A 22,404-nucleotide genomic window follows, 5' to 3' on the forward strand; every position below is an offset into this window, starting at 1 on the left:
GTGTGGAAGAGTGTAGCCTAGTGAGGGGCAATGTAAGGTATCCTATTTTTTCATTGTATTTTTCTTAAAGTAGCGTTAAAATCTCTCAAAATCTGTGTATAAATACACACAAGTGTATCATTAATCGGGGTGTCACAAGATCTCAAAATGTGACGAGATTTCATGTTCTTCACGGGACGATTAATTAACTAATTAATTAATCACACAATACATGAAAACGGACTAAATAACTGATCTAGTTAGTTTTCCTAGCCTCCAAATAGACAGGAAGTGGGTTCACTCTGTGCTTTTGTTTCATAGAACAACGGCATGAACGGAGTGAGCCTTTGTGTCGGTCGTACAGTCTCAGTGGGTGGAGGCGGGGCCGCTAGCATACACACAGAGAGTGTGGAAGAGTGTAGCCTCGTGAGGGGCAATGTAATTTTTTCATTGTCTTTTTCTTAAAGTAGCGTTAAAATCTCTCGTAATCATCTCGTTTTACAGACCCAATCATGTCTCGCGACACCGCTAATAATTAGCATGTAGCGTATACATAGCAGATATATGATATGTATATTCTAGCTTAGCCGATAATGCACATATCGACTATAATGTAGGTCATCAGAGAAGTAAACAAGGAGTTAACATACTCTTGATAGCCAATGTTTTATTGTTCACAGTGCATATGGTTGTTACAGCTGGACTACCCAGCATGCCTTGCGGGCATTCGGCAATAGCATTTTATAGTTCCGCTTTTAGTTTAGCGCTTAGCTAGCGATTCATGCAATGTTTTGACGTGCTGTGGGTGTGTTGCGTTTCTTTTTTGTTGCACCGTGGGCAAGTTTGAATATATATGTGTAGACGGCCCCTCCGCCCAAATGTTTTAACATTAAACATTCAAAAAATGAGCCCACTCCGGTGTAAGTGGGCATCAAATGCCAGGATTTTAAAAGAAAGTACGTCGAGTCAAAGTATTGTAAGAATAGCGACAGGAAGTACAGACATGTTGTTTTCCCCACAAGTGGACACTTGTGTAACTGAACAGGCACACTTTATGCATACATTACTTTCCAGACATGCTTACTAATACCAAGCACAGGGTGTGTCTTGTGACTCAAGGCACACACACACACACACACACACACACACGGACTACACATACAATTTCAGACAAGTATCATCATGCCTTCAGATGTTCTGCCGAGCTGCTCTTCATTTCTTAGGTAGTGTTTTCCCCCTGGCAACACCAGCCTACGGTTCCGGAATCGAACACACACATTTAACCACACACACATTTAAACTGAAATGACCGTGTGGGGTTTGTACAATTCCGAATTCCACCAAGAATTACAGAAAAAACGTTAAGTGGGACCTATTATGCTGTTCTAAATTATAAATGTTGTTGTATTAGATGATGCAGCGTTATCTATGTTTCCGGAAGTCCTCGGGAACACTCGGGAGTGTGGGCTTGGGGGGGTGGAAGCGTCTGGAAGATCTAGATGTGTAGCGACTCACGATTCTTCTTCCTCCAATCACTGCGATTCGGAGTAGCTGTATAGCCAAAGCATTATCGCTGACAAATGTCTGCAAACTGGGGCCCTAAGCAACATTTTATTTGGAGCCCCCGTGCCCCCATTACCAAAGAACTGTATCGTGAACAGGAATTTTGGGCCCCATAAAAAAAATCAGTGCGGCTTCCTCCATAAATGAAGGTTATTAACGAGAGAGTGCTGGGATCCAACCTGTGCCCTCTGCCTCTAAATGCAGCAGCTGTACCTTTACACCAACGGCAACTAACAGGTGAATTCTGCCATCTGATTGTGCCGCGTGCTGTCAATCATTACGCTAAACAGGCACACTGCCAGGATACTCGCTTCTTCTTTTTCCTCTTGGTGCTCTACGCCTCACAGTGGCGGCACGCCCCTTCAGGGCCAAAGCGTGACCCCCCACAACTGGGCCCGACACGCACAGCAAATGGTCTACGTGCGAGGGAGAAGGACATTAGAACCCCCCCAAGTGGGTTCGCACGTGACATTTGATAAGATGAAGATGATGGACGCCAGCCCAGTCCAAGGGGTGCCGCCCCACCCCCGGAGCGACTCATGAATATTGAGCCGGCACACGGTGGGTGGAGAGACTGTGGATATAAAACTCCACGCCGTGGAGTCCAAGTAAGTTCCTGATAGGCAGACTGCAGGTCCTGATCAAGATGAGCCTCTCGCTGCAGCAGACAGTAAGTTTATTCATCCAACGATCAATGTTTGACACTTTTATTTTGAAAAATAATTATTATAATTATTATATATTGATTGTATTGAATCTTGAATGATTCTCTAAAATATCGTTCATCGTTGTTCTTTTTGCAGATGCAATCAGAGCCTACAGCAAACACTTGCACACCAGACGAAGAACCGTCGGACGTGCAAACCCTGCAAGAGGTGCTCCTCTACGCTAAGGAGATGCTGGCTCAAAAACCCAGTCGAGGTCTGCTGAAGGTCTACCTGGTGGGCTCTGTGTTCGCGGTGCTCGGGACCGTGGTGGGATTGGCTGGGCTGGTGTGTCACCCGTTCTCTTCAGGAGACCCCATGGACCAGGAGATGGTCCAAATGATGGAGAAAGAACGCAGGACTCAAAAATCCAACTGCAACGTGGAGATCCAGGCGACATTGCAGGACGCGGCGCAGAGTGTGACATTCTCCAAGAACCAAGGTCAAAGAAATCTGTCCAATCGGCTCCATGCTTCGTAGAGACCACTTATTTATTATTACAGACTGCTCTTGCACGTGTACCATGTTCCTTTCCAAAGACTAAATACCTGACAATCAAAGATGCCTTCAAGTGCTACTGGAAATCTTCATTTTGCACTGGACTCAAAGGCTGCAGGTTCATTTGTGTACAATAGTAACTTTCCTTCCTTGCACAAGCACTTTTCACTTCAATTTGACATTGTTCGAGTATTTCTTAACTGACATCATTGAGCGCCCACTCTCGGTTGGCGTGTGACACTACAGCGACCTCTCGTGGTGGATATTAAAAACTGCTGTTCAGCTCTATAAATACAGTACGCGCCTTTTATTTTTTACATATCAATAAAGTACGTTTTATTTTTGGTGTTTTGTTAGTCATGCAGAGTCGTTGCATTCTTCCTTTATAGAAATGTGTGTCTGAGAATATTCGAGTTGAATCGACTATATAAAAATGTCATGTGATCAAATTGTACCGTTCTGACCACACGCTGCTATTTTAACATAGAATTGTTTTATGTGTTCATAAATTGCCTGTTTTGATACATATGCAACCCCATTTGTGTTAATAAAGAACTGAAAAATGATGTGTGTGTTGACGATGAAGGCCAATACTTATGCAATATTAATTTTTAACCAGATTGATACAGTCGTACCTCGCTATATCGTGGTTCAAATGTCACTCCCTCACTATATTGCGTTTTTTTTTTCAAGTAATCTATTCATAAATGATTGCTGCTTCCTGGTGTGCTATTGTTATTGTTATATTAGCCTAAAAAAGACGTTAGATAACATTAGCTTCCAGCCCATTAGAGCCCAGCTAACATGCTATGGCTGAGATCCAGTGAAAAAAAGTTTATCCTCTCATTCTGTGTGGAAGTGGTAATGAAAGACTTTCAGAATAAGTAGAAAAACTTTTAGAAAAAGTTTTTTTGTGTGTTTTTAAATAATTATTTTGAACCAAGTGTATGACGTGTCAGTGTCTAACTCACCATAAGCATTCATAGTTAAAATACTATAAATATAGATGCAGTTGAAAATAACAACTGACTCAAATACTGCATAAAAACATTAAAGTGACATTATTTTTTTTTTAAATCTTTATTTATTTGTTATTATTATGATGTGAAGCAGCCTCGAATGAGTGATGTCTATTTGATTGATGCAGTGAAAGCGTTTCATTGGCCGTTTGGAACAAAGTGAACCAGCATGTTAGCAGCGATAGCACGCAGACAAAAGGATGAACGCACAAGACAGGAAGGTCAGCGGAACCGTGAGTCAACAGGATAGACACGTTGCTCCAAGAATAGTTTGACTAACGTTCCGTGTCAGGGTTCAAATCAATAAACACACAAACCCCCGCGGCGGCCGTCAACACGTGCGTGTGTTTAAAAATAGCGTGTTACCTTCAGTGTCAAACAACGTCTTTAAATTTGACGCTAGAATTAAGTCTGACAAACACAGAGTTAGTTCTGTGAAGATTTTTTTTATTTTGTATTGATTTTTTAATTTTTTTTTTACAAAAAATCTTTGACAAATTTCATATAATAGTAATAATAATAAGCTAATTAATAATATAATAATGATTATTATATAATTTATCATTTTTAAGTCCCCCTAAAATAGGCTTCAGGCCCCTAAAATGTGCTTAAGCCCCCTAAATAATTTGATATTTTTTTATAGATTTTGTTTTATTTTTTATTGATTTTTTAATTTTTTTTTTACAAAAAATCTTTGACAAATTTCATATAATAGTAATAATAATAAGCTAATTAATAATATAATAATGATTATTATATAATTGATCATTTTTAAGTCCCCCTAAAATAGGCTTCAGACCCCTAAAATGTACTTAAGCCCCCTAAATAATTTGATATTTTTTTATAGATTTTTTTTATTTTGTATTGATAAAAAAAAATACAAAAAAATGTTTGACAAATTTCATATAAAGAGCAGGCTAATAAGCAGGCTAATACTAGCCTACTAGTTGTAGTAATAATCAGAAGAAGAATAATGATAATAGTATTAATAATTACTAATTAATTAATTACTCCACTAATTAATCATAGAATAATGATTATTATATAATTGATCATTTTTATCATTTTTATCATTTTAAAATGTTCTTAAGCCCCCCTAAATATTCTGATATTTTTTATTTATTTTGTATTGATTTTTTTTAGCTAACTAGCTATATATTCCTCTCAAGTGGGCACTTTTATTTCTCTGTCTCTCAAAAGATCAGAAAAGTCCTTCATGCTCGCCATCTGTGCTCTATAGCATTTCAACACGGGTCAAATCCCGGGCTATAGAAAGTCCAATCAAGGAGACAAAGGGGGATTGTGGAAAACCACTAAAAGGAGGATTTACTTTTCCCGTCGTCAGTGGATACCAAAGCAACACCCGGTGTGCAGCAGCGGCGTACGTGCCAGGATCTGTGTGATCCTTCGTCTGTGTCGCTGAGATTACGTCCTGTTTCTCACGTCTTTGCTACGTCAACACCCATACGCAGTTCCTACCTCTAAATTTTTGGCCAAAATATTAATAAAACATGCAGACGGACAATACTCCTGACATTGTTTATTCTGCCATCCTGAATCATACACCAAATCTCATAGTACTTAGTTGACATAATACTACAGTATCCTTCATTTCAGTATCATTCATTTGTTTATGTTACACAAACTAGCCCGTTTACCGTAGCAACAATACGTTCCATCCTGGCCATGGAAGATGAAATCACGATGTTCAAAGTCTACTGTGGAACGAAATGAAATCAACACCCGTAACTTCATTACTGATGTTATGTTAAATAAAGTTTTCATACAAAATGTCATGTCACACAAGACAAAAGGCTCAGTTTTAACACCGAAGCAGCAGTCTTGTCGTATCTTTGCGCGAATCAACGCTTGATGGGGAATCGACCTCAGATCGACCTCCGATGAGCAATCAGATGCGACTGGGGGTTCGGGATCTTGCCCAAGGATACTTCCACATGAGCATGGGAGGACGGAGGATCGAACCAGCAAACTTCAGGTTGGGAAACAAAAACTCATTCATTCATTTTCTACCGCTTTTTCCTCACGAGGGTCGCGGGGGTGATGGAGCCTATCCCAGCAGGGTACACCCCGGACTGGTGGCCAGCCAATCACAGGGCACATATAGACAAACAACCATTCACACTCACATTCATACCTATGGAAAATTTGGAGTCGCTAATTAACCTAGCATGTTTTTGGAATGTGGGAGGAAACCGGAGTACCCGGAGAAAACCCACACATGCACTGGGAGAACATGCAAACTCCACACAGAGATGGCAGAGGGTGGAATTGAACCCTGGTCTCCAAGCTGTGAGGTCTGTGCGCTAACCACTAGACCGCCGTGTCGCCCGGAAACAAAAACTCTCCCACAATTTTTTTTTTTCTAAAAAAAAAAAATTATGATATAAAAAATGGAATTTGGAATAATATTTGTCCGGGAACGGTCTTTCCGGACAAGTTGATGAACGCTTCAGTGAGTTTTGTGTGGACACACGAGCCCATGAAACACCTTCGGAAGAAGTAGATCAGAGTCGGTCCACCATTGACCTCATAAATTCTTCCATAGCGTCTTAACTTTATGGCCGCAAAGGGGAAATTAATAAATTTTCTTTCATTTTGACTTCCTGTAGAGGAAGTCTATAAAGTGTGGCTTCAATCTCACGGTGATGTCAGTCCGCCTTTATGTCCCAATCACTGTTTAACAATTTCATTGAAAGTACACAATGTGCACATCAACGTAAACTTCCTGTAAAGCGATCAACGCAACTTACTGGCAGACACAATCAACGAGAGCGTTGACCTTATCATGGCTGACACACAACTTTATGTGTGTGAGTTGTGTGTGGATGTATATTACGCTTTGTATGCGTGTGCGCTCTAATGGCTCGACATATACACACGTTTTTTACGTACAACCCGCGCCAGACATTGGTGTGGCGTAGCCTGGCAACATGGAGGTCATTTGGTTTTCAGCATAGGGCCGTGTGTCTTACCGGGAAGACTATTTCGAGTCCCTACGCAGATTGCAATGTGGACTCTGTGAAGGTTGTCGCATGAGAGTGTACGCTGGAGCAAAGGTTACAGCGCTACTTCATCTGGAGGACCAAAATGGACCTGCTCCTCCAGTTGGACCGTGTATCTTCATAAAACACCAGGAGTGTGGAAAGGGTTCCCTTGACTGTTCCAGTTCACACGCCTCCAACATTATCGTTAGCGTTAGCGTTCAATCAACTGTTGTATTACCCTTTGATATGTCAAATCTCAAAATTTCGACTTTTTATCTCGTTATTTTGACTTTTTATCTCATAATTTTGACTTTTTATTGCATAATTTTGACTTTTTATCTCATTATTATGGCTTTGTAGCTCATAATTTTGACTTTATCTCAAAATTTCGACTTTTTATCCCGTAATTTTGACTTTTTATCTCATAATTTCAACTTTCTATCTCAGAATTTTGACTTTATATCTCATTATTATGGCTTTGTAGCTCAAAATTTTGACTTTTTATCTCATAATTTCAACTTTCTTATATCAAAATTTTGACTTTTTATCTTGTTATTTTGACTTTTTATCCCATAATTTCAACATTCTATTTCAGATTTTTGACTTTTTATCTCTTTATTATGGCTTTGTAGCTCATAATTTCGACTTTTTATCTTGTTATTTTGACTTTTTATCTCATAATTTCAACTTTCTATCTCAGAATTTTGACTTACCTCAAAATTTAGACTTTTTTTCTCGTTATTTCAACTTTTTGTCTCAAAATTTCGACTTTCTATCTAAGAATTTCGACTTTTTATCTCATTATTATGACTTTGTAGCTCATAATTTCGACTTTATCTCAAAATTTTGACTTTTTATCTCGTTATTTCAACTTTTTATCTCATAATTTCGACTTTCTATCTCCTTATTTGGACTTACCATTGGGATAAATGTTTTTTTCCATGACAGAAAACGAGCTTCCATAGAAAACCGAGGTACCACTGTGCCACTTTCAAAAAAATCATTAGGAATGCGGGAACATTTGCATAAAAGATGAAATATTTGTATTGGGAAACCATATTTGGTAAGTTGAGATAAACACTGCAATCCTCGCTATAGCGCAGATGAACCATGTACTTCCTCTCAGACGATAATAATCATGAAATATAATGAAAGTATATTACAGCGGTATCTCATCATCATAAATCACATCATAAGAAGTCTTGAAAAGTCTAATTTTGGAGGGTGCAGCCTTCCTCTCATCAACACCTTTAAAGCACAAATAGGCTTTTAGGCCTAATGCATTCATCTCATCTCATCACATCTCATCTCATCTCATCTCATCTCATCATATCTCATCACATCTCATCTCATCTCATCTCATCTCATCTCATCTCATCAGAACCTGATTGGAGTCCGTGTCCATGGTTCGACCAATCACTGCTCAGCCTCACCCCACTGGACGCCTTCGGTGGTCAAGATGTCCCTCGGCCTAAAGAGCAGCGGTGGAAACAGTTTCATCAGCATTGGTAGTGGCGCCGGCCGCTGCCGGTGGGGGCCGGTGGGTGGGGGCCGGGGGCTGGGGGGTGACTTTGGCCAAACGGTGCTCCTTGCCGTGGGTGCAGAGCTGGCAGGAGGTGCAGACCATGTTGCAGCAGGGTAAGAAGCGTAAAATACTGATGCGCCACAGAAACCACCCGGGGGACCAGCAGCACCAGCACAGCACCGCACACCCGGCCAGCACGGCCAGGATGACGTAGAGGACCAACAAGGAAACGGACACGGGGGAGTCTGGGGACCAAAAGGCAGTCCATTGGTCAATTTAAAATTTAAACCCAACACATTGTAGAGACTGGTTACGTAGCCATCAGACTGGAATAGACGCTTTCTTATTAGCAACCTAGCCTCCACTTCACCAGCGGACTGAAAGGACTGAGAATACTTCTCAGTGCTCTTTGTGATGGGAATTCTTTGCCTTTTATTGCTTTACGAGTCCTGACAGATAAATTAACAAGTCAATGGCCACCTTCATTGCTTTTTATGTCCAGTCATCAAACGACTTTTTGGCACAATGAGAACTTTGTTCGTTTGTCTACCAACCAGACAGCGGCTGGACAAACACGTCACCATTAAAAGGGAAAAGGGCCTCGTTTGTTGAAAAAATAGGAAAAAGAGGAAATAAAAAAATAGAAATACATGGTTGTACATGACCGTACTATATGTACTACTTTGTTTTTGCTGTTGTTACTGCGCACCGAGGATTGGTAGCAAACATCCACGTTTGTGATCTTCCGAAAAGACGCAGTGGAACCTTGGTTAGCGTCATTAATCCATTCCAGAAGGTACGACTTAAACCAAAACGTTCTCTAAACAAATCAATTTCCGGTTTGGGTTTCCCTGCTAACACACGACTAGCAGAGATGTTTTGTGATGTAAATAAATAAATAAATAAATAAATAAATAAATAAATAAATAAATAAATAAATAAATAAATAAATAAATAAATAAAATTTTTGAAATTATTTTTATTGTAAAATATTTATTGTAAAATTTAAAAATATATATTTATAGAAAGGGAAGCTGCTTGAAACTTGTACTGGTTAAGACCAGACGAAAAAAAACCTTAGAGCAGTGATTCCCAAAGTGTGGGCCGCGACCCCATGGTGGGTTGTGGTGGTACTGCAGGTGGACCATGAGAGGTCATTAAAAATCTGATTCATTTTTGCAAATATTTTTTTTTAATTATTTTAATTGTAAAAATGGAGCGGTGACTTACGGATGTAAAAAGAAAACAAAAAAAAAGCATCAAATGAAAACAAATCTCTGAAAACAAACAAGAAATATTGCAGTGATATTCAAGTGTTGGGCCTAATAATAATATAAAAATAAAATAAAATAAAATAAAATAAAATAAAATAAAATAAAATAAAATAAAATAAAATAAAATAAAATAAAATAAAATAAAATAAAATATCCACTGAGTACAAGTGTTGGGCCTAATAATCAAACAAAATAAAATAAAATAAAACTAAGAGAATGCAGCATTTCATCTATGTACTGTTTATAAGACAAAGGTGGGCCGCGGACATTTTTTAGATTTTCAAGTGGGCCCTGAGTTGGTACAGTTTGAGAACCCCTGCAATAAAGGATGAAAAAGGACCTACCTGTCACCGACTCATAACTGGGAGTGCTGTCTGCCCTGCCACAGTTCATATGTGGGGCAAACGGTACAGTGGGGGGCTTTGCAGAAGAAGGCGGCGGGGTTGCTATCGGCGGTGGAGGCTCTGGAGGTACAAGCTGGCCTGCTGATGATGAAGGACAAGTACTGATCAAGAACACGACCAAAAAATGGTCGTAGTTGCGGGTTGGAGACACTCCTTGTTAGGCGAGGAACCTGACAAAAGGGTGCCGACACATTACCTCACTGACCTTTGCACCCAGTCGTCAGGTTTTGTTCCAGATCGCTTCCATCCCCGCAGTTGTCAATGTCCTTATCATCGCACACCAGACTCAGCGGGATGCACTTCCCATTCCTGCAGGTGAAGTAGGGCTCACCGCTGCACAGCGATTGGTTGAATCCTAAGGGAAAAGAACCAATGTTTACCGGAGTATCCAATCTCTGGTTGGCGTGTGTGAGCGGACACAAATCCACTGTTGTCATGTCCATTTCTGGAAAGCGTGTGTGTGTGTTTACCGAGTCTGAAAGACGTGAAGTCCCCCACAAAGTCCACTCTGGGCTGTGTACCCCGGGTGACGAGCCGAAGTGTCAGGTAGTTCCCCGTGGACAGCACCGGGCGAGGTGGGCTCTTCCCACAAAGGGGCGGTCCGAGAGGAGGAGAGTTCCTGTCCGATCCATCATAAAACTGAACATATGACCCGGCGTGACAGGGATCCCCTGAGCTTTCCTCGGAGGCGGGGTCCGGTTTGGGGTTTGGGGACTCTGGTAGCAGAGGGGCCGGGCTCAAAGGGGCCACTCGTAGCAAACTGTAGACAAGGAAGAAGCGAAAGTGGAACTGGACATTGTCCTTCGGGGAGCTGGCCTGCATGGTGAGGTGGCAGTCGGTTCCCATGGTTACGAAGTAGTACTTTTTAGATTCCTGGTGGGAGTTGATGATCATGCCGTCGCCTTGGATGGTCTGGCCGCAGAAGTCCACGACGTTCACTGACAAGAAAAGGACACCATGAACACCATTTACATTTCTCGCGCTTACTCTCTAGCAAAATATTCCCAAAAGAATCTTTTGCAGGAGACTGACTCCATGAAGAAAATGTAAAACCGGAATTTTACCACGTACACATCTTCAGTTTATTAAAGTGTAACGGTTTGTACTTTTGTCCTATCATTGGATTGTTCACCCATTCATAAGAGCTTAGTTTCACCCGACTGTTGATGTGTTGTTGCTATAGCAACCTTGCTCCTATGCCTCCTGGATGCTTCCTACCTAGGACCCTCGCCATCCGAATAAGCCAAATAAAAAAATGGAATAGAAGTAACTAAATGTTTTCCAGTTAATCTAATTAATTACCGTAGGCAAGGTTAGAATGGTGTTACCGACAGTTGAATATGGTGTGTTATTATTGGCTGAGGTCAAGTGGTTAGCGCGCACACTTCACAGCTAAGAGACCAGGGTTCGATTCCACCCTCGGTTTGCATGTTCTCCCCGTGCATGCGTGGGTTTTCTCTGGTTTCCTCCCACATTCAAAAAAAAAACATGCTAGGTTAATTAGCGACTCCAAATTGTCCATAGGTATGAATGTGAGTGTGAATGGTTGTTTGTCTATATGTGCCCTGTGATTGGCTGGCTGGCCACCAGTCCAGGGTGTACCCCGCCTCTCGCCTGAAGACAGCTGGGATAGGCTCCAGCACCCCCGCGACCCTCGTGAGGAAAAGCGGTAGTAAATGAATGAATGAATTATTGGCTGATATTCATCCCAAATGATGAATATCACCAACGAACGAGTCACTCCATAACTAATTGATTTCCTTTTGCAGGAAAGTAGAGAAAAACACACTATTGGTAAAATCATGACCTATTTTGTAATGAAATATTAAGAAACCTGCATTTTTGCTGCTATTCTGCACGTAGTAGCGCAAATATTTTATAAACGATACAGCAGATGGACCTCGCTCGGACTAAAGCGGTCAATCAAGCAGTGTTGTTATTCCAAGGGCAGCTTCTTGCTCATCCGCAAAGCAGACCAGGATGTATGGGGGGGTTGTTTGGGGGCAGAGCTAGGTCCCCGTCACCCCCTGCCTCCGGGCCGCAAGCCAAATAATGAGAAAATTTACAGTCACCCCTGGAGTTTATTAGCTCTGTCTCCAAGGGAGACAAGTAGCTCATCCTGCACTGACCTCCAGGAATGTCCCAAAGTGTTGGTGGGAAACGCTTTCCAACCCCTCGGATACGCTTTTGTGAAGCTGAAAACTCATCACATGTTAAACAATAAGCTTAAAGATGATGTAAACGTGAGTCATTCCTTCGCTTCGCTCTTCATTGGGTCCTGGGATTAGAAATAGAACAAATAAATTACTCAAGTCTTTTTTTGTTTTCAATTGAACCTTGGTTTTTGCTTACAAAAATATATTTTGACTAAATATTTAAGGCTAGATAATTTAATTTAAACAAGCTTAATCTACTATAATAGTGTAATGTTTATCATATTAGTACATACATCATTCAAATAAGGGTCATTTAAGGATATTAATTACTGCTTATCACATACACATTGAAATATATTTTTAATATTGAATGCTGTGTTAAGTCTGTTGCTTTAATAAGAAATACAATAGAAACAGAGTACATAAAAGTATAATATAGTAACTGGATGGATACAGATGTCTTACCTGTGTCGATGGCTGAGGCGCGGATGATGACGACGAAGAAGAGCGGGGAAAACAACGCGAGCACGCGCATCTCCATCGTGGTCCTGGAACGGCGCGCCAAAGACGACAAAGTCACTGAGGACGAACCCGCCACATTCTTCTCTCTGCGAGTCAATTCATCCGGCACGTGGAGGATGGAGGGAATTCTCCTCACCATCATCCGAACTTCACGCCTTTTAACACTGCCCCGCCCACCCACAACACACGACCACGTGTCCTGTCATCGCCATGACAACTGACAACCAATCAGTGTAGGGTTTTAAAAAAAATGGTTTGTAGTAAGTTTGTGGGAAGTTTTCAGCCGCGTATACAATGCACTAGTAATAGTAATACAGTCAATTACTTGATACTTGAACCAGGGTTCAATTCCACCCTCGGCCATTTCTGTGTGGAGTTTGCATGTTCTCCCCGTGCATGTGTGGGTTTTCTCCGGGTACTCCGGTTTCCTCCCACATTCCAAAAACATGCTAGGTTAATTGGCTACTCCAAATTGTCCATAGCTATGAATGTGAGTGTGAATGGTTGTTTGTCTATATGTGCCCTGTGATTGGCTGGCCACCAGTCCAGGGTGTACCCCGCCTCTCGCCCGAAGACAGCTGGGATAGGCTCCAGCACCCCCCGCGACCCTCCTGAGGAAAAAGCGGTAGAAAATGAATGAATGAATGAATTTTGGGGGACATTCATTTCCACATGGTTGCATTTCACTGCAGCACACAACTTTCAGCACTTTGCCATGTTGTTCCATAGAAGAACGGCATGAACGGAGTGAGCCCTTTTGTCAGTTATACCGCGTCTTTCTCTGTAGGTGGAGACGGGGCCACTTGCTTACACACAAAGTGCTGAAATTAAGCAGTCGATGATTCCTTAAAAGTAACGTTAAGTAACGTCTTATCTCATTCCAGTAGACCCTATCAGGTGCATCGTCTCAGTTTCCTGTGACTACTTCAAAGTAGTTGAAGTGGGGCAAAACTGCTTTTTAGCATAAAAACAACATCTCAAATCAACACTTGTACTTTGTAGATGTAGAAAAGATCCAGGATATGCTAAACTTCTAGTATAATGTATACTTGGCATACTTGTGGTACCATGTGACAAGTCCAGCAGAACTTCATATCGCTTTTGTATGGAATTACTTTATTGGGTTTTAGTTACGCATAATGTAAATTATTGTTATCTAGAGTTGTGTGGAAAGTTATATACATATTTGGATATTGTAGTGTGTGTGGTCACCATGTAAAATATCCCCTAGGGCGCCATATTGGGTAGGGCTGGCTGTGCTTGTAGGACCGCATATCTAGAGTTAAGCTATGATGTCATACTACTTATACAAGCTAGTAAAAAATACAATTGTTCCATGGGAAGTTCATTTCATTTGGACAACTGTCTCATCTTGTGCTTGGCGACTTCAGGAAGAATATCGATTATTAAGCAGGCGATCTGCTTCAGATTAAGCATTTAAACAGGATGCTTCCATACAGTGAATACTTTTATATATATGCTATCATGACGGCAATGTAACAGAGTAAATAATCTGTACATTTCTGAATGTCCAGAGATTTTTCATTTCAAATCATAATAAAAGTACTGATTTTAAAAGCTTCATAAAATACACAGGTGGATTTAGGGAGGCACTTGATGCTCTGTTCATGTGGATTAAATGTGACCGGTTGAAAGACACGCTTTTACATTTAAAAAAATATATAGTGTGCCACTGAATGATTGAAGTAGCACTGCTAATACTAAAACTACTACTACTACTAGGACTACAGTTGGTTAACAAAAATGTATATTTAATATTTTCATGTTTTTTTGGTTTAAAATGCTGCTTCTACCCAGAAGCAAGGTAAGATAAGGAAATTTAAAAAGCATGTAGATGTAAGTGTAGTAAAATACTGTCAACACGAGAACAAGTCAGAGATAGTAGTGTTCTTCGTGCGTTTCATATCAAATATCCAACTCTTGGTGTCTCGCTGCCTAAAAAAAAATAACAAAACAGTTAAAAAAATAGTGTATACTCTCCGCAAGGCCCCCGATTCTACACGGAGGTTCACACTGGGGGGGTTTAGTGGCTGATCTAATGAATCCCATTGATTATGTGGTTGTGCAGCAGCTCCTCCTGGTGGTTGTGTATGGTAGGTGTCATCTCCTCATCCCGCAATCGCGCATTCTTGCGGATTTCCTCCAAGGAGTAATCTTGCACAAGGCAGCCGTTCTCAAATACGGTCACCAGCAGATCCTGGACGCAGAGATGATTGAAAAATGCAGTCTGTTAACAAACAGGAAATATGGCATTGCAACTTTACAACCACAAATGATCTCAGGGTGTGTCAAAAAAGTGGAATTTCAAATCTTTTTACAAATCCAGCACAAATATTTAAAAATTTGGGGAGTGGATATTTTACCACGGTTTGGCTCCTTTGCTATAAAACATGTCCCACTGGTGTACTATCTGGCTTTGTGAGCTTGGGTATCAAGAAGTCAGCACAATTAAATCAAATATTCCAATAATATATACTCTTAGTAGGGCCCCACCTCCTCAGGTTTGCCAGCTCCCCTCTCTATCGTCTCCAGACGTCCATCAGAGTTCCTTCTCAGTGAAAGACGACCCCTCTTTGAGCCCTTAGACGGGTCAGTCACCGGTTGCTTATATACATCCATCTGGAAGAATGCAGTAGATACACTTGTGCTTCACTTTCACTCTGACTTTACATAACTTCCATCTACCAACACCCTTATTTGGTCACTATTTGTTTGAACCTGTGATGGCAAGTGACGACGTGATGTTTGACCCGCCATCAGCCAGAATATACTCAGTTACTCCATAGTGTTCCGTATTGTTATGCAACAGTCTGAGTTTGCGCAACATGTCCGCCACTTTATGTGACCTTGACTTCCCTGTCGAGTTCAGTGAGGAAACAGATACATGTTGTCCTCATGATGATTTCAAAATTGTCTGACACTCAGGTTGCTAGTCCTGATTGACGAGTTGCAAAGGTGTGTCAAGGCTCTTTGATTCTGAACCTGTGAAATCCCTTTTCAAGTTTACCTTCAGGTACCAATAAAGTAATCTGGCCTTTTATTTGTCTCTCTTAGGGGTAATTAACACAGCACTCAGTTCTACTCACCCCCTTTCCATTAGCCTCCACATAGCTGCACTTGAAGGCACAGCTGAGCGTATCTCTGTTGAGCTTCTGAAGCAAAGAACTGCCGCAACCAAAGAAAACGTTCTCTGCACTCCAGCCTTCGTCACTCAGCTTCTGAAGAATCTGAGGTAAACAGACACCCGGGCACATACTCGTGGATTCTATCCTTACCAGATCTGCGAACCTTGGAAATATTTTGAGTACCCCACCACCCCCAACTTTTCAAGTACTGCATCATTACCTGATCCACTGAACTGAGGTCAATGCCGTCGCCCTGGATTATTCGTAGGCACGAAGGCAGCACCTTGTATCCCACAGAGTTCAGGGAACATCCAAAACACTCCTCCAAGATCTTGATGACCTGGAAGAAACATTGTTCCTTGTTAAAATGATCCATAAGACAATGCTGATTTCTGAATGTTTTGTAACATCGGAACTAGTATTGGTTCCTGGCATACCAGAAATTACAAATCGCCGGAAATTCTGCTCGATCAGCCGCACCGGTGAAAATTCACTTATCGCAGTCGTGTCTGGAGTGAATTAACCGCGATAAACAAGGGATTACTGTATTCCGAAAACAAAGCACGAGTTGTCTCACTGTGGTCCGAGGGACCTTGCAATAATCCATTATTGGATGGGTCTGTAGATGTAGATAACATACTCCACCTCAATAAGAGTCTCTGCGGGGTCTCCAGAATCAGGGCGGATGACGAGACGGGAGTCCTGGCCACGCTCCATGACACGCTCCTTCAGCTTGTCTCCCCAGATATGTTTGCATGCATTGAAGATGTCGTAGCTGTCGCTGACCACAGACACTGGCCCAGAGGAGAACTCATCCAGCACGCGCTCAAATGCTTCTTTCTCCCTGCTTTTCCCCCAGGAGATGATCGTACTGAAGAGAGAGAATGGTTCACATTTAGTCCAGTATGAAACCTTTTTTTTGTCCAGCTTAGTGACAACATTTAAAGTTGGCACGCAAAAAGAAAACCAGGTGGAATTATGAAAGTATGAGATGCTAACTGTTCTCAGACCTCCTTCAGAGTGTCCACATTAACTACTTTGCAGCCTCTTTCATAGCAGTCAGGCTTTGTTTTTGCTGTGATATGCTTTGTCAGCTCTGAGGCCCTATATAAACTGTACACAGACGCAGGCTTTAATACACCAACTGAATTCAGGAGCTATTATGTAAGGTGACTGATATTATTATTAGTAATGGAGGGAAGAAACAAAACCTTTGCTCATATGACACCTCCAACATGCCCAGACCCACCTCTTCCAGCGGTGATGATCGTGGAGAAAATAAAAGGAAATAATAGTTGTGCGAGTATTTACTTGTCACCACATACTTAACAGTGGGTGTCCATAATATTATGGCGAGCTACAAACATGACAGTAGAGAATCATCCAGTGGGTGTGCTTTGTACCTATGCTCAGCAGCTGGAATGGAAAAACCGGCCATTGGGCATCCATAGTATCGCTGAGCCATGAGAAGGCCTGCTACTGTGTCAGTGCTGCAGAAGTTCACGAGATGAGCTGCTCCACCTAGAGCCGCAGACTGGACAGAAGAAGGAGAAATGCTTATATAATGAGACAGGGTTTAGGAGTAATGGCGGCTGTGGTGGATAATGGCTGTCTGTCTCTTATATTTGATATCTCCCACAAATGTGTGTTCCTGGAGTCAATGCATGCACCCCCATGCACGAGCAAATACCATTCCTTGCACAAATGGGCGGAATGGCTGGAATGTGACCTTGTGTCCTTTTCAGTCTTTGCTACCAAGAGCACAGATGTGCTAGAAGATGTCTGTACCCTCCATCAATAAAAAACTCAAGTGTAGCAAATAACATATTGCAAACACACTTTTCTTTTAAATAGCTGACTACAGGAAAGACTTGCTGACCTCCTGTGACGAGACGCCTCTATAGCCAAAGTCGTGAAGCTTCAGGTCCAGACCTTCAAGGCTGCCGGAAGTCGCCTTTAGGTGCTTGGACAGGATCTTCTTAAATTCTCTGGATACTGTAGATACTGTGATGGGATACCACATCTGAACCAACATGGTCTAGAGCCGACAAAAAGAGTGTGTGGTCATTAACACAAATGAAAGCAGACTGGAGGATGGCTATTAAACTAATGGATGCAAATACAAGCGGTGCTAGTTTAATGTTAATAACAAGTGCTTTGGTCCTTTAAAACCAACCAAAGAGCCATTCTATATTTTTTTGATATGATTCTGATGCTGTAGATCAAGTTTGCGGTCCAAAATACTTGGTTCAAAGCCGTCATTTACCTCAATGTAGTTAGTGAGCCAGTAGAAGCTTGGGTCTGTATTTTCCACAGTAAAGAGGACGTTGCCTCTGGGTATGATCTTGCCTTCAGGGACAGCTTTAATCCGGATCGGAAGTCGGCCATTGTGTTTCTGACACAGAGGTAGCAGCTCATTTAACATGCACCTTCCCCCAAATCAGAAAAAGGTTTCAATTGCAGACTTTAATAGTTACAGCAAAAGAAAAAACAGTGAAAAAGACATTATTTAATAAAAAAAAATGTATTATAGGTATGAATGTGAGTGTGAATGGTTGTTTGTCTATATGTGCCCTGTGATTGGCTGGCCACCAGTCCAGGGTGTACCCCGCCTCTCACTGAAGACAGCTGGGATAGGCTCCAGCACCCCCACGAATTATCCCACAATTAGGCAACAGTAAGTTACATAATGTAACTCTTTGTAAATACCTCAAGAACTTTTCTCCAGCCTTCTTCATCAAACACAGACTGTTTGAAGTGCAACTGGTAAAAGAGCTTTGCTTCCTGGATCTTCTCCTCTGTGATCACTTGGCCTGTAGAAAAGCAACCAATTACTGGAAGCTAAGTCACATGCAAACATGGTGACATCCATAGACCATCTTCATTGTATCGCATGTCAGTCGTACAAACTTAAGACAAGCGAGTTCTTGGATGTAAATATACCTGTGAGATACTTCTTCAGCAGATACTGGAGACCAAAAAACACCACTTCATTGAACTGGGAGCCTTTTTTACGACGACACTCGAAGTAGGAGTAGATTTTGCTGATGTTGGGAGGATACTGCTTGTAGTGAGTGACCTGAGCAACAAGCACATACAAATTCCACGGTGAGCTCTCTTCAAATGCTGCAACACAGTTGCACAAAGTGTTCATTCATTACTTTGTAATCATATTACAGACCAGCCGACCTTGAAGAAATTACAGGAGGACTCCTCCCCACATTTAAATGTAGACTTACATCATAGTACTCGAAGTGGATAAAAAGTAAAGCTAAACTGGGTAGAAATCTATTTATCAGTACTCGTATGAAATCCCATCAAAATAGGTTTTTTTAACCCCTATAAGTAAATTGTAAGATAGTTTGATACTGCTCCCTATCTCGCTACAAAAGTTAGGGAAGTGAGTTAGGTATCAAATTAGAGGTCTTTTTGAGCGAAATTAACATTTACATTGGCTACCAGTTGTCAGGACTTTTAGCTTGCTAATACCGAGGGGTTAAAACAGGAAACTAAAATCCATTTAAGCCTCTGAAAAATACACACAAATTGTCCCACACAGTCAAAACATACTTTGTTGTCTGAAAACGTACATTTGTAGCCTGAAATAAACTTGTACTGCAATCGAGGATAGCAAAGTAACCCCTCTACTCACCTTGTAGGAATCCGTTGCTAGCAAGAAATTAAAGTCGTGAGCTGCCATTGTTGTTGTGACTAATGAATGAACGTGAATGTCCCTTCAGTGCTGTGTCCTCCAAGCAAAACATAGACACAAAGTCAAAGAAAGTCGAATGCCAGTCATTTCAATGTGAGTATTCCTCCAACGATAGCAAGCTCTTTCATCGAAGCGCCGGGGAAAACTGCGAAATCAACCGCCATCATCACCATCATCAGCAGCAGCCGTCATTTTGAGTGGACAAGGGCGGGCTTCGGTTAGCTTGGCCACGCTCACGTTTCTGCTGTCTGATTCGTTACGTCATGGTGCTTTCAGGAACACTGGGTTTTTTTAATGAATGCTGCACTACATGTTTGACTAGTCCACACTCTCTTGTCAGCTTAAATATGACAAAAGGTAGAAAATGGTAGCATTCACAAACCTTTGCGAGAAGGTAGGAAACACGAAACAATCATAGAAAAAAAATAAATGAACAGCCGTGAATGGCGTGACCACGGTCTTTGGCACGAACCGGTGGTCCCTACCACTGGGTGGCGCTAAAGACACTGGTCGTGACTAGTGGCACAGTGTCCCTGTACTGTTTTGCTGTTGTTTTTTTCTGGGGGGGTCAGGGTGCAAATGTGTCACGGTTTTTTACTCCGACTTCCTGGATTGGATGCGTACGCCAGAAACCCAAAACATAACATTAGCATTAGATATCACATTATAATTATGATGATAATTGTTATTATCCGAGTTGTCAGGACCGTAATCTCTGGAACAACCACTAGAGGCGCGAAAGACACTGGCCCCTGTGGTGTGTGAACGGCCTTTTCTGGACATTTTGCTAACACTGTGTAAACGTATAGCTATATGCTATGAGGTTATGGTGTCACAACAGTGTGACGTGTGTTGTCATAACAGCCTGACTCTTTGATGTGATTGTGACAATTCAGTCTGGATCTTGGAGATGACTGCCACCAAACAGAAAGAGTAAAGTCATGTGAGCACACGGCATAACACAAACGACAGTGTCTTTAGCGCCCCTAGCGGCGATGGCAGTGAATAGCCCGTGCCAGTGAGACGCCTGGTCATGTTCGAGTTCAGGTTACTTCCATCCTGTCGTAGATTTGGTGTTCCGAAATGTAGCACCAACAGGATGAAGAATTATTCTTGTTCCATCCATAATATTAAAAACTAATTGAGGAAAAAGCGGTAGAAAATGAATGAATGAATTTAGGCAACATACAAGTCATATGTAGTGGTATATAAATTCCGCTAGAGGGAGACAGCAACTCAATGATGTGAAAAAACAGGAACCGTAGGACTAGCTTATTAGAGGCAAACATATTTACATTAACATGTGCTACATTGGCATTTAAACACGTGGTCTCATTGTACAGTGTTTAATAGTAATTTTATCATCGCCTTATTATAGAATAAATATATATATCTGTATGTGAATATATGCAGGCGTCATCATTCTCTACGAAAAGCTCTCATACTTTGTTGTAAAAGTCTGATCACCTTCTGTCTTGAGGTTCCGCCTCCATGGGCGCCGCTTATACCACCAGGCAAGGCAGGCTACTGCACGGGACCCAACTCAGTTGGGCGGCCGCAAGGGCCGAAATCATTACCATAATGCTTATGAACGCAGGTTCAAGGGGCCGCCTGGGAATTTTTGCCTAGGGCCGCCAAAAACTCCAGAATCGCCTCTGAATATAATAAGGGGGATTGTCATACATGAAGGCATTGCAGCACTCGTCCCATCCTGAAGGAGCTGGGGTGGGCGTGAGCTGAAGTGTGCTTGTCACTGCTGTCCTTCCATAGAGAGGAATAGTCAAATGCTTTAAATACATTTTAAATGAATAAATTGTACTATATATATCCAAGCTCACCAGACACTGCTGAGACTTTTACAACAAAGAGCCTTTCCTGGAGAGGGATAGGGTAAATGTACTAATATACAAATAAAAAGGTAAGACCACAAATGTTTTTCAGTTTCTAACCAGATAAATCATTGGCAGGGTTTGTAGCGATGCCATGGAAGTCGGGCCATTGAAGAACCAGATCATGACACGGTGCATGTGTATGCCAGCGCTTGTGCCGGGTCAGTGACGGAGGTGAAATGAGAAGAACATCCTGCCAATTTGTCACCAGATGCAAAAAACATGCTAAGTGTTTCTTGACTGCCAGACCAGATTAATAAGCACTCGACTCCTATCATGTTGTACCTCATCAGTCCAGAAGCAGAATGCCCCCTTCTCTTGCTTTAACCGCTAATTGGCGGTGATCAGGCTTGTGACGGGCTGACGCGTAGTGGCGGCTTGACAAATGCAATCATCCGGACAACCCGGGTTGAAGTGGCTGGTGCTTGGCAGCTGCCCCAGCTCCTCAGCTGGGGCCCCAATGCTGCAGGCCCCTTGGGGTCAACTCGCCGCTGGCCATGACTGACTGGACCAGTCTGGACTGATAGGGGTTGGGTGGCGGGGTGCATGATCAGGGCCAAGTGCTGCGAGGTCAAGGCGGGATTTAAGGAGGCAAACGGGTGACAGGATTAGGTTGTGGGAGGGTGAAAAGAAAACAAGATGCAATGTAGCAAATGATGAAAAAAAATGTTTTCAGGAGCAAAATCTGGAACCCTTCACCATCGGGGGGCTCCGGGTGCCGGAGGTGGAGTCTCCGCTCCCTCAGACCAAACCACATCCCTCAGAGACCCCACACAGCCGCACGACAACCCTCCTCCATGGCTCAAGTCGGCGCATGAACGCAACACAATGCGCTTTGTCTCATGAGGGTCCACTGAGAAGCCTCGCAGATAATTGGCTGAGCACACAGCCTTGTAAATGCTTAAGTGTGGCTTGTAGTTGATTGGATAATGGCTAATTGCACGCTGCATTTCATTCAGTGATATGCTGTGGGGTAGCGGGGGCAAGTGGAAGGCAGCGGAAGAAATG

The 22,404-nt window shown here is 42.1% G+C and overlaps 3 protein-coding genes across 5 annotated transcripts; 1 reads left to right on the forward strand and 2 right to left on the reverse strand.

Annotated features, from left to right (window-relative positions):
* Positions 1-2,169: 2,169 nt before the first annotated feature.
* Positions 2,170-3,297, forward strand: g0s2 (G0/G1 switch 2). Its single transcript, XM_058084649.2, has 2 exons — positions 2,170-2,212; positions 2,346-3,297. Exons 1-2 carry the CDS (start codon positions 2,189-2,191, stop codon positions 2,724-2,726), a joined length of 405 nt encoding a protein of 134 aa, XP_057940632.2. The 5' UTR covers positions 2,170-2,188; the 3' UTR covers positions 2,727-3,297.
* A 4,831-nt stretch (positions 3,298-8,128) lies between these two features.
* Positions 8,129-12,881, reverse strand: ldlrad2 (low density lipoprotein receptor class A domain containing 2). 2 transcript variants are annotated; one of them, XM_058091524.2, is made up of 6 exons: positions 12,593-12,881; positions 10,834-10,909; positions 10,442-10,731; positions 10,177-10,326; positions 9,912-10,052; positions 8,129-8,538 (listed from the first exon to the last, which is right to left on the reverse strand). In XM_058091524.2, the coding sequence occupies exons 1-6, from the start codon at positions 12,789-12,791 to the stop codon at positions 8,240-8,242; spliced, it is 1,155 nt and encodes a 384-aa protein (XP_057947507.2). In that variant the 5' UTR covers positions 12,792-12,881; the 3' UTR covers positions 8,129-8,239. The 2 variants fall into 2 exon arrangements, with proteins under 2 accessions (XP_057947507.2, XP_057947491.2); XM_058091508.2 differs by having other exon boundaries at positions 10,442-10,909.
* An 863-nt stretch (positions 12,882-13,744) lies between these two features.
* Positions 13,745-19,740, reverse strand: nampt2 (nicotinamide phosphoribosyltransferase 2). Of its 2 annotated transcripts, XM_058091495.2 has the most exons (11): positions 19,448-19,740; positions 18,739-18,874; positions 18,505-18,608; positions 18,062-18,190; positions 17,675-17,833; positions 17,199-17,329; positions 16,441-16,666; positions 16,016-16,135; positions 15,757-15,897; positions 15,164-15,289; positions 13,745-14,867 (listed from the first exon to the last, which is right to left on the reverse strand). In XM_058091495.2, exons 1-11 carry the CDS (start codon positions 19,493-19,495, stop codon positions 14,706-14,708), a joined length of 1,482 nt encoding a protein of 493 aa, XP_057947478.2. In that variant the 5' UTR covers positions 19,496-19,740; the 3' UTR covers positions 13,745-14,705. The 2 variants fall into 2 exon arrangements, with proteins under 2 accessions (XP_057947478.2, XP_057947469.2); XM_058091486.2 differs by lacking the exon at positions 19,448-19,740 and having other exon boundaries at positions 18,062-18,224.
* Positions 19,741-22,404: the final 2,664 nt, after the last annotated feature.

Source organism: Doryrhamphus excisus, linkage group LG11, assembly GCF_037039965.1.
Source record: "Doryrhamphus excisus strain RoL-2023G ecotype Guam linkage group LG11, RoL_Dexc_Guam_v1.1, whole genome shotgun sequence".
In the NCBI taxonomy this organism is placed as follows: domain Eukaryota; kingdom Metazoa; phylum Chordata; class Actinopteri; order Syngnathiformes; family Syngnathidae; genus Doryrhamphus; species Doryrhamphus excisus.

Coding starts and splice junctions, on each gene's coding strand:
- ldlrad2 (XM_058091508.2), bottom strand. CDS start 12,791: ATGATGGTGAGGAGAATTCCCTCCATCCTCCACGTGCCGGATGAATTG. Junction 10,910..12,592: donor CGCCTCAGCCATCGACACAG/GTAAGACATCTG, acceptor TTTTCTTGTCAG/TGAACGTCGTGGACTTCTGC. Junction 10,327..10,441: donor CTTCACGTCTTTCAGACTCG/GTAAACACACAC, acceptor CTTTTCCCTTAG/GATTCAACCAATCGCTGTGC.
- g0s2 (XM_058084649.2), top strand. CDS start 2,189: ATGAGCCTCTCGCTGCAGCAGACA. Junction 2,213..2,345: donor GCCTCTCGCTGCAGCAGACA/GTAAGTTTATTC, acceptor TTCTTTTTGCAG/ATGCAATCAGAGCCTACAGC.
- nampt2 (XM_058091495.2), bottom strand. CDS start 19,495: ATGGCAGCTCACGACTTTAATTTCTTGCTAGCAACGGATTCCTACAAG. Junction 18,191..18,504: donor GCTGGAGAAAAGTTCTTGAG/GTATTTACAAAG, acceptor CCTCTGTGTCAG/AAACACAATGGCCGACTTCC. Junction 15,290..15,756: donor TGGAGGCTAATGGAAAGGGG/GTGAGTAGAACT, acceptor GCATTCTTCCAG/ATGGATGTATATAAGCAACC.